General features: G+C 34.8%; 2 protein-coding genes across 5 annotated transcripts in view; one reads left to right on the plus strand and one right to left on the minus strand.

The window, feature by feature from the left end:
- Positions 1-11074, plus strand: SYCP3 (synaptonemal complex protein 3). The gene is made up of 7 exons (XM_036459119.2): positions 1-349; positions 1074-1140; positions 1309-1343; positions 4710-4827; positions 5628-5727; positions 9666-9764; positions 10422-11074. Exons 1-7 carry the CDS (start codon positions 196-198, stop codon positions 10551-10553), a joined length of 705 nt encoding a protein of 234 aa, XP_036315012.1. The 5' UTR covers positions 1-195; the 3' UTR covers positions 10554-11074.
- CHPT1 (choline phosphotransferase 1) overlaps positions 10133-12091 on the minus strand; it is a 23337-nt gene continuing 21378 nt past the window's right edge. For all 4 annotated transcript variants that reach the window (XR_004991634.2, XR_004991633.2, XM_036459117.2 and 1 more), the window contains one exon: positions 10133-10729. Coding sequence is in view for 2 of the 4 variants with exons in the window: in XM_036459117.2 (XP_036315010.1) it covers positions 10685-10729 (45 nt within the window). In the remaining 2 variants the exon portion in view is untranslated. The remainder of the gene's footprint in view (positions 10730-12091) is intronic.

Consider the following 12091-nt stretch of genomic DNA (forward strand, 5'->3'; position numbering starts at 1 on the left):
GCCTCCTCTGGGGCAGAGATCAGGTACTCTCATTGTTCACTTTCGGTCCGTCAAACTAAACGAGGGGATTCCTAAATGTTACTCAACTAAGATAATCTTTATTTGATATTTCTAATTTTGAAATTTACCAGCTTATTTAAATGGTTTCCTTGGATTCAGAAGGTTTAAGATGTTTGTTTTTTAAAAGTTAAAAATATGGTACCCCATGGAAGCAAACAAACCAAGAAATCAGGGAAGACATCAGTGGAGGATAGGAAGACATCCATGAAGGATCGGGCTGTAATTGCCTATGACTTTCAGAAAGAAGATAAACGAGATCTGAATGGTTCAGAGGAAGATGCTACTGATGGTATAGTATATCTCATATCGTGGAGCCACCATGCCCTACAGTTCATTTATTTTGAACCTATTTCATTTTAATAAGACTTTCTCAAGCAGTTTAATGTACTTAATGTTTCTCATTTGGAGTTAGAGTAGCTTATATAGCAGATGTTGCCTTTGCAGTCGTTATTCCCAAAATGTCGATTAAATAGTGCATGGCTTTGCTATGACATTAACACAGGAAAACTTGCAAAATTGTTCCTTTAAAATGGTCTTGGAGCCCTGGCCGGTGTGGCTCAGTTGGTGGGAGCGTCCTCCCATAGACCTGAAGGTGGCAGGCTTTATTTCTGGTCATGGCACATACCCAGGTTATGGGTTTGATCCCCAGTCCAAGCAAGTACAGAAGGCAATAGATCTGTTTCTTTCTCACATTTCTTTCTCTTCGCCCTCTCTTTTTTTCTCCTTCTTTCTCTTTTTTTCTCCTTCTTTCTCTCTCCCTTCCTCTCTCATATCAATAATCATATCCTCGGATAAGAATGAAAAAAAAAAAGGTCCTGGATCTTGATTTAACTCCACCTGATTTACAGAGAAAGTATTGCATTTCTATATTGACTTTAAAAATTCATGTTAGGAAAAAAACCAAAAACTCATGTTAGCAAAAAGCCTAAAAGATCTCAAAATTACTTCATTAAAAATTATCCAAATAGCATACTTAATTTCAAAAATATTTTTATTTTTTATTGTCAATGCAGCAAAGACTACAGCAATTGATAAACTTGGGAAGAAAAGAACTTCTGCAGTAACAGTTGAAGATATGGGGTAATGTGCTCAACATACGTTTTGCCTGTTAGTACTTTAAGAAAAGTAGATTTTGGTTGTCCAATTAGTATTATATGTAAAATACTGGGGATGTGATATTTCTTCCAAAACTAGTATGATATTTTATGGATCCTTAATTTAAAATATTTAAATGTAATTTCTTCACAGAGGTGAAGTACAGGATATGCTGGAAAGATTTGGAGGTATGTTTTAGAATATTTGTATTAAAAATTGTTTTAAACCAAATAACTTGTATAATATTCATTGTTTAAAAGACTATTATTTATTTTTTTAAATACATTTTTATTGATTTCAGAGAGGAAGAAAGAGAGATAGAAACACCAATGATGAGAATCATTATGGGGCTGCCTCCTGCACACCCCCTACTGGGGAACGAGCCCATAACCCGGACATGTGCCCTGACTGGGGAATTGAACTGTGATATCCTAGTTCAGAGGTTGCCACTTAACCACTGAGCAATACCAGCCAGGCTCAAGATTGCCACTTAATGCTTTGCTCTCATCTAAGTGACTTTGCATAAATATATTGTGTGATTCAGCTTCATAGTTTTCCTTACTTAATCTTTTCCAGTTGTTGATGTGAAGAGTGCAAAAGTTACTAACAATGATGAATATTAGAATGGTGCTTTTATTTTATACTTGTGCAAATTTAATGGATTGGAATTTTAGGACAAAAATGGATGGGAAAAGTCTTTGCCTCTCTTAGGACTTTTGCAGACTCTTCCACACACTACAAACACACACATATCTGTATGTATGTCAGTTTCCATTTACTCAATTTATTTTCTATAACATTCCTTAGTTCTTTTCTTTAACAGGGGAGTGTAAACTGAAGCCTTTGAAGTAACTCTATTGTTATTTTTACATCATTAAACTACCGTATTTTTCGGACCATAAGACGCACCGGACCATAAGACGCACCAGTTTTTAGAGAAGGGAAATGAAGAAAAAAAGATTCTGAAACAAATAGTGTCCTAAAATATTTTATGTACATTAGAACCCAACATCACAGTCATAAACACATGTAATCAACCCTGTAAAGTAAACAGCAGCATTCAGAACCATTTTAGAGCCGGGCAAGCACACAGAGACTACAGAGCCGGGCAAGTAAAAAAACGTTTTTTTTAAAGTATATGTGTAGGCTATATTTGGACCATAAGAGGCAGGGACTTTTTCCCCCCACTTCTGGGGGAAAAAAAGTGCGTCTTATGGTCCGAAAAATACGGTATATAGTTGAGAAGTAAAAATAGTCTTGCCTAGCTACTAAGAAATATATAATCAGATAAAAAGTTCATAAACTTTAACCAGTTAAAGTTTATGTCAAATATCAATTACCTTAACTGTTTGGGGACATAGTACTCAAAAAAAGTTAATATTTGTCTTCTCTATATGGTTTATTCATATAATTGAGACTTTTTTTGAAAGCTTTGCTCTGGTGGTGGCAAAATGCTTGTTTTGTACAATAATTACATATACTTATTGTTGATGAATATTGGATATATAAAATCTGTATTAATAAAAGGGTGATATGCTAATAAAAGGGTGATATGACAAAACCATGGTGGTGGGGCCGAGGTAGAGGTGGTTAGGGGTGGTCAGGCCAGGAGGGGAGGGCAATTGGGGGCTAGCAGGCCAGTGGGGGCAGCAGTTTGGGGGCAGACAGGCTGGCAAGGGGGGGCAATTGGGGACGAGCAGGTTGGCAGGGGGCAGGTGGGGGCGGGTAGGCAGGTGGGGTCGAGCAGGCCATCAGGGGAGGGGGCCATTGGGGGCAAGCAGGCTGGTTGGAGGGGGGGGGAGTTGGAGGTGAGCAGGCCAGCAGGCAGAGTTGTTAGGGGTGATCAGGCAGGCTGGTAGGTGAGCGGTTAGGAGCCAGCGGTCCTGAATTGTGAGAGCAATGTCCCAGATTGGAGAGGGTACTGGCCAAGCTGAGGGACACTCCACCCCTCCACCTCCTGCACAAATTTTGTGCACTGAGACACTAGTATTTTTATAATAATGTAGCTCCATCATGATTACTGAAAAGTAATAACTTGAAGGTAGATCCATATGCATGTTTAGCAAAGCATTTATTAAAAAAATTTTTGAGTTCTGACCAGTATGAGTGTTGTCCTGTACACCAAAAGGGGCCAGTTCAATTCCAGGTCATGGCACATCCAGGTTTCAGGTTCAGTCCCTGGTCAGGGTATGTATGGGAGGCAACTGATCAATTTTTCTTTCTCACATCAATGTTTCTCTTCTCCTTTCTTCTAAAGCAATAAAAACATATTTAGCATTTTTTAAATACAGTTCTTATGAATAAAAATGTAGTATAAATAGCTCCATGAAAGTATTCAAAAGGTTCTTAAATTATCTAGATATTTTCTTTTTCTTTTTTTTTAAAAGATATATTTTTATTGATTTTAGAGAGGAAGGGAGGAGAGAGAGAAACATCAGTGATTAAAGAGAATCATCAATCAGCTGCCTTCTGGATGCCCCACATTGGGGCTCGAGCCCACAGCCTGAGCAAATGTACTGCCCGGGAATTTAATTGTAACATCCTGATTCATAAGTTGATGCTCAACCACTGAGCCATGCTAGCTGGGCCAGATATTTTCTTAAATTAAGATTTTTCTATGCTTAGTTTTGGTCAGAGTTAGTAAAGTATGATTTAAATGATCACCAGCTGTATTTTTTTAAAAGTATTTGTCTTGCCTGATTAGAATTGGTTTAGCATCCTCCCATGCACCAAGAGGTTGCTGGTTCGATTCCTGCTGAGGGCACATACCTGGATTACGGGTTTGATCCCCAGTTGAGGAGCTTGTGGAGGGCAACCAGTTGTTGTTTCTCTCTCACATTGGTGTTTCTCTCTGTAAGCATGTCTTCATCTGAAGATTAACAAATAATAAAATAATAATTTTCTTATTATTTAACTATTTTTATCCTTTTTGAATTTAAAAATAGTTTTGCGTGTTTCCTATAATGAGTTCTAATGATAATTCATCTAAATGTGTTGTTTCAGTTGGTTTCAGGTATTTTATAAATTTAGAAAAATGTAGCCTTTGTGTTTTCTCATAAAGAAATTAAAGCCTACTCTTGAGTTCCTTTCTTTCCTTTAATTAACTCTTTTTAATCATCTATAAATTTTTTAAAAATCTGAACTTGGATATTAATAATGAAAAGTTTTCTCAGAAAAAAGCAAATAACCTTGCTTTTGGATATTATGCTTATTTTAAAATTTAATTTTAAATGTCTTTCTGAAACTCATTTTTATTTCAATATTATAGGCCTGGTACACAAAATTTGTGCATGGGTAGGGTCCCTAGGCATAGCCAGCGATCAAGGCCAATCTGTGGGCCCCCACTGGCACCCACCTTGAGTGCCCTGGGGGAAGCTCCTGCATTGTGCATCTGCCCCCTGGTGATCAGTGTACATCATAGTGGCCAGTTGTTCCACAGGTTGCTCCACCATTAGGTCAATTTGCACATTAGGTTTTTATTATATAGGATTTGGGAACAAAATATGTGATTTTTTTCAATATTACATTTTAATGAATATTTATTTTCCACATAGCTAACATTAGAAATTCTCTTAATACAAAGAAAAAAAGATTAGCATTGTATACGAAGATTTCTCTCAAAACCAGTAACCAGAAAATTGAACATATTTGGAAAATCCAAAAAGAACAAAGGTATGGTTGTTGGTTCTTTCACAGCCACATTTTTATCATGTCAAAGTATTCATTAGTGTAATTATGAAAAATACTATTATATTTATTGGGGTCTCCAGTAAAAAATATATTTGACTTAATTTTTCTCTAAGTCCTTTAGTACTATAACTTCACTCCTTCATAGACTTGAAATATATTTCCTAGAAATCAATAAAGATTACCTTAATCCCCTTTTAAATGAAAATTGAGGTTTATTTGTCTAAAGGTAATTTGTATTTGTTATAAAAATATACTAAGTGAATAAAAAGTAAATGTTATTAAACCGTTAGTCTTGTGAAAGTCAACTATTTAACAGTGTAGAAAAAGATCAATCTGATATTGTAAATAATTTGTATATTTAAGCTGAAGTAACTATTCTTTTGTATAAAATCATTGTTGTACCAAAATGAGCACAAGTTAAGTGAAAGATGTGTATTTGGAAATCTTATCTGATAAATACTAGAATAATAACTTAATTGAATCTATCATATCAGGACCCATATTCAGTAGAATAAATGAAAAATAAACTGCTTGGCAGTAAAATGGGTTTTTCTGGAAACTTTATATATATTGTACAATAAAATTTTTTAAATTTTCAAGAGCTATAGGGTTAGAACAAACATGTCTGGAATCTTGATTTTCTTTCTTGGTTTCATATCTGAAATTTTAAGGTGTTTTTATTTCCTTCTTTTATTATAGTACAAAGTTGTAAAGTCACTTTTGTTTTGAATCTTTTTTTGATACTGTTATGAAATATGACAATATCATTATTATGTTTTCAGGCAGAAGCTTAGTCAAGAATATTCTCAGCAGTTTCTGAGTTTGTTTCAGCAGTGGGAGATAGATATACAGAACGCCAAGGAACAAGAAGAAAAACTAGCTGTTAGTATCATGCTTAGAATTATAATTAATCTATTAACTAAGTGTCAAGTGGAAATGGAGACCCATAGAATTTGGCCGGGTTCCATTATCCATTGCTGGCATTATGCTTTGGTCCTGGTGATTGGTAAACTAGAGAAGTATAGGCACATACCAAAATCATAAAAGCTGATGGTCTTTGCTTCCTATATTGGTTGTGATTCTTTCAGTTCCAAGTGACACAAATTTGCCAAAGTACAAAAGGACTATTGGTTTATATATATATATATAAAAGAAAAAGTCCAGGGGGTTAACTTCAGGCATAGGTGGATGGGGTGGAGAATTTCTCATGTAGTATAGTCTTGGCTCTGTCTCCAATTTTTAGTTGGCTCTCTCAATGTGGTAAGCAAAATAGCTTCTTGGAATCCCAGACTTAACAAATTTAGTAATTCCAGTGGACTGTCTTTCTTAGTAACCCTGGCAGAAGAGTCCTCTGGAGGAACATTACTGATCCCTTTGGGAAATTTTCCCATTATTGAATAAGTTATGATCAAAACACGGTTTACTCTTCCCCCCGCCTCCCTGCTTTTGTTTGTTAATTCTTACCTGAGGATATTTTCCTATTGATTTTTTAGAAAGAGTGGAAGGGAGGGAAGAGATAGAGAAACATAGATGTGAGACACACACATTGATAGGTTGCCTCCAACATGACGGGCATGGGGATCAAGCCTACAACCGAGGTACCGGCCCTTGACTGGAATCCAACCCGGATTCTGAGGCTTGATGCTTTATCCACTGAACCAAACCAACCAGGGCAAGATATAGTTTACTCTTGTGTTACCTGGATATTTCTATGGGAGATGGAAGTCAGTTCCACATATATAACTACATTATCTTTTTATTTCCTCCTTCCATTATTTGTAAAATTATCTAAGAATTATGGTGCTATTCATATCAAATAATTTTAAGGATTGGTTGATCACCTCAGTTTTGGAAATATTAAGATGCATATGAAACATACCAAGGGGAGATGTTAAGTCACTGGTATGAGGCCAGTTCAGGAAAGAGGTGTTGGTTGAACATACAAAGTTGGGAACTCAACATAGAGACAGCATTTAAGGCATTAGATTGGATGAAATCACCAAAGGAGTGATTGTAAATGTAAAAGAGAAGTCTAAGAACTGGACCTGTAGATTTCAAGATGAGAATAAGTACCCTAACAGCTACAAAGGAAACTATTTTAAAGTGAAGAAAGCCTTTAAAGGAGAGAGGATTAACTTTCACATGCTGCTTATAGGCCAAATAAGATAGATTTGGTGATGTGAGGTCATTGGTGTTGATAAGGATGGTTCTGATCAGTCTTGAACAGAGTGGTTTTGGTGGAATAGTGAGTGCAAAAACCCAATTGGAATGAGTATAAGAATGGGGGTGGGGAGAAGGGGTGGTAGCCTGAGTAGAAAAGACAGTGTATTGTGTTTCTTTTGTTGTTTGTCTTGCATTGTTAATCCTCACCAAAGGACCTTGATTTTTAGAGTGGAAGGAGAGACATTTCAATGGTTGCCACCTGCAGGAGCCCCAAACAGAGCCAGGGATCCAACCTGCAACCAGAAATGTGCCCTTAACCAGGAATTGATCCCTCAACCCTTTGGTGTGTGGGCCAGCACTAACCACTTTACTACATTGGCCAGGGCATTGGGGTTTTGATGTTGTTTTTTAAAAAATGATGAAAGACTAGCATGTTTGTATGCTAAGAGAAATAATCTTCAGGGAAAAATAAAAAAAGAGTGGAAAGAGGGGAGACAGTTGCTAAATTCTTGAGAATGGATGGGACATGTCAAAAAGCCTCAGTAAGGATAGTACATCTTTAAAAATAGGAGAGCCTTAACCAGTTTGTCTCAGTGGGTGGAGCATCGGCCTGTGGACTGAGGGGTCCCAGGTTTGATTCCGGTTAAGGGCATGTGCCTTGGTTGCTGGCACATCCCCAAAGGGTGATGTGCAGGAGGCAGCTGATTGATGTTTCTCTCTCATCCACGTTTCTAACTCTCTATCCCTCTCCCTTCCTCCCTGTAAAAAATAAATAAATAAATTTAAAAAATATATATATATATATTTTTTTTTCTTTTTTTTTTAAATTAAAAAAAATAGAGACGGTAGAGTATATGAGCACAGCTATGTAGATGGGTATGTAGATATGGTGATAGGAGACTGAAAACTCTGGATTCCTTCTGTTTAGTGAAATAATTAAGGCCATCATAGGGTGGAAAATATGTTGCCTTTTGAGATCAAATCAGAAGGTATATTTTCTTGAGAGTGGGACAGTGAACAAACTAAGAAAATATAATTGTTAAGCAGCACTAAGGGTCCAATTTAGACTAGTGATCATGATTTAAAGAGACCTGTTAGTGTAGTAGCTTTCCTCAACTAGGACCATCTGCAAGAATGTAGGCAGGATAGCTACAGTTGTATTTTCCAGGCAAACAAAGGTGACAGAATAAAAAGAGATAGTAAGATATAGATGGGAAAGGAGTAATTATAATGATTTACCACAGAATTTATACTGGGAAAGAGAAATGTGAAGACACAGAGGGACAGTGAAAAGTAGGTAAGATGAATAGATTCTAGGTCTTGATAGATATTATTGAGCTTTAATACTACAAAGAGTGAGCTAGAACAGTAAAGAGAAGTGGTTGAACAAAGAGATATATGGAGAAAGAGTATGAGTAATGGTTAGAGCCTGGATTCTAGAAATACTGTTTGGAATCACATTCTGGTTTGACCAAATGCTACTGTGAACTAGTGGAAAAATTATTTTTTTCCCTCAGTTTCCTCATTTATGAAAGGGGGAATAATAAGAGTACCTATCTCATAGAGTTGCTAGGAGGATTAAAATTTATATATAATAAGTTTATATAAAAGAATTCTGAGTAGTATGCTATTATTCATACTATAAAGAGGTTATAGTTATTGGTAATGACAGAGTCTAGGGCAGTGTTTTTCAACCTTTTTTGGGCAAAGGCACACTTGTTTCATGAAAAAAATCACGAGGCACACCACCATTAGAAAATGTTAAAAAATTTAACTCTGTGCCTATATTGACTATATATAAAGTAATTCTCTTGAATAGGAATCAAATAAACACAAAGAAAGTATTTTATAATTACTTTATTATGAAATATTAAGTAAACAAAATAGTGAAAAATTATAAAATTCTTGTCTTGTCTGCACCTACGGCACACCAGGCAACATAGTGTGCCGCGGAACAGCGGTTGAAAAACGCTGGTCTAGGGTATAAGTATGTAAAGGAATAACTAAAGTAGGATAGAAAGTAGGCCAAGGAACTGAAAGACCAGCATTATCAGAAGGATTATCTGTGTTGATATTGAAAGCACCAAGAATTAAGATATATTGTGTATTGTTAAGATTTCCTATTCAATGACTAGGATTATTATATTGTACTAGAGGCCCAGTACATGAAATTTATGCACGGATGTTCCTCAGCCCAGCCTGCACCCTCTCCAATCTGAGGGATGTCCTATTACACGTTTAGGCTCAATCCCTGTCTGGCAGTTGGACATCCCCCTTGCAATCTGGGACCACTGACTTCTAACCACTTGCCTGCCTGCCAGCCTGATTGCCCCAACTGCCTCTGCCTAACAGCCTGATCGCCTGTAACTGCCCTCCCCTGCCAGCCTCATGGCCCCTAACTGCCTCTGCCTCAGCCCCTGCCACTGTGGCTTTGTCCAGAAGACATCTGGTCTAATTAGCATACTACCCTTTTATTAGTATAGATATTCGTGGTGAATACAGATTTTCTCTAATTTTGTTATAATAGCTGTTAAAACAAATATTTAAAGTATGACTTTAAAACTATTTGCTTTAAACTTTTTTTTTTTTTTTTTTTTTTTTTGCTACATTTAAAAGCTTACTTAAATTATCACGATTCTTTTCTTTTACATTTTCAGAATTTATTTCGACAGCAACAACAGATTTTTCAACAATCTAGACTTGGTCAGAGCCAGAGACTTAAAACAATTAAACAGTTATATGAACAATTCATAAAGGTCTGTTATATTTGGTAACATAACATATTCTTTTAAAGCAATTTATGTTGGAAGTAGAATATAATTTTTTCTAAGTTTAAGGGAAAAAATTTTGCTTATGCATTTAAAATTCTTAACTACTTTTCATTTTAAATTCATTTTTATTTAAGTGGCAAATGTATTCTACTTTCAGATTCTAATGTTTTTGTGGACATTATTCAAAATAGGAAATGGTAAATTGGGAATTTTACCAAAATATATATGTTATGAATAAGATTTATACATAATATAAGCACCTAGTGAGAGTTCTTGGTTCAACTGAAAATAGAAAGTTCATAAATCATTTCTTTATAATTTCCAGTCTTTTTATTTATTTATTTATTTATTTAAGTATGTTCAATATTGAAACTTTAACAATTCATTAAACTACTGTTTCAAGCAAAGTATACTATAGTAGTTACCTCCTCTAATACTATTTGATTCATGTGTGGCACTTTTTAATCTTTTAGTGAGTATTCTAGTTTTGATTGCATTAGAGAATATTTTTATTTAGAATAAATAATGTACACTACTTGAGTTTTTTTTTAAAAGCTCCTAGTTTTGAAAATTAATTGCACAAGTTTAGAACCTGAGATTAAAAATGGTGATTTATGACTAAACAAGCTTTTTGTGTTTTAGAGTATGGAGGAGTTGGAGAAGAACAGTGATACTCTAGTTACTGATGCACAAAATGAACTTAAAAATGAAATGGCTATGTTTCAAAAACAAATTATGATGGATACTGTAAGTTATATTAAAACCGAAAAATAAGAATATGTTTTAAGCACTGAAATGTTTTATTTGTTGAAATTGGTTAATACTTATCTAAAAATTAAACAAATGTTTAATATCTCCTTTCATGAACAGCAGCAGCAGGAGATGGCAATTGTTCGAAAGTCTCTTCAGTCCATGTTACTCTGATGGCTCTTGGAAGGAAGAACTTGAACCTAAGTAATGTGATACAATTATAACATTAGCTAAGAGGCAAACACATTTTTAGAGTGGTTTAAAAATTGTATTTTCAAATATTACATTGAATTAATATATATTGAGTACTGTTAAGACTTCCTATTCAATGACTGGTAGGATTATTTTGTACTAGAGGCCCAGTACATTACTCATTAGCTTAAGTGCAAGCCTCCTTTTGGTTAACCTCCAAGTAAAATCTAAATAGTTATGTGAGTAGCAGCAATTCCTAAATTGTATGTATAAGCTTTCTGCCTTTTAATAGTAATAGTGAATTTTTATGACACTTGTCAATTAACTTAATAATAAAGATGATCTAATTTCAAGTTTTGGCTTCAGTGTATCTGTATCAGTCCCAAAAAGTAGAAAGCACAAGTATTGGTGGTTACATTGTTACTCTTTAAGAAAAAAAATTAGCCATAGTCAGTTTGGCTCAGTGGTAAAGCATCGGTCTATGGACTGAAAGGTCCCAGGTTCGATTCCGGGCAAGGGCATGTACATTGGTTGCGGGCACATCCCCGGTAGGGGGTGTGCAAGAGGCAGCTGGTTGATGTTTCTCTCTCATCGATGTTTCTAGCTCTCTCTCTCTCTCCCTTCCTCTGTGTAAAAAATCAATAAATTATATTTTTAAAAAAAGAAAAAAATTATTTTTATATGTACATCCTTTTGTATAAAGTCATTAACTTACACGGCCAATTCCAATGATAAGATTTCAAAAGAAAAATCTATTGACTTATAAAATGTATTAAAAGCAACTTAAATTTGTCTTGTAGAATAAAACCACTAAAAACCATTAAGGTGATTGGACAAAATATAAATACCTGTTTTAAAATACAAATTTATGAATGTCATTTCCACAAAGACAATAAAATGCCATTTAATTTAGCTTGGTTCAAAATTAAATGGCACATACTTATAGTACTGATTAAATATATGGAAGTTTGATTTTACCTTCATTTCCAAATTTGAACAGTTAATTCATATACCTTGTCTTTTAAAATGTGTATTTTAAAAACAAAATATATGAAATACTTGATTTAATAAATAAACTGTTCCACCATTTTTAAAGTATCAGTTAAACTTACTATTTTTTTGCTCAAACTACTTTCATTGAATCATTCAAAACAAAAAATATTGTCCCCCCCATATGTCCATTAGAAGTGATTTTCTCCTATTTTTCAATGTTTTAAATTCTAATTCGTCCCCACCCCATAACACACTCTTATCCTACTTTTTAAAAGGTTTTCAAAGTTTTAAAAAACAAATCCATGGGGATTCTCTTTTTTCTGTGATAACTTATATAGGAAGAAATTAGTCCATGATTAACAACAGTCTACCTGACA

Source organism: Pipistrellus kuhlii, unplaced genomic scaffold (genome assembly GCF_014108245.1).
Source record: "Pipistrellus kuhlii isolate mPipKuh1 unplaced genomic scaffold, mPipKuh1.p scaffold_m20_p_3, whole genome shotgun sequence".
Lineage (NCBI taxonomy): Eukaryota > Metazoa > Chordata > Mammalia > Chiroptera > Vespertilionidae > Pipistrellus > Pipistrellus kuhlii.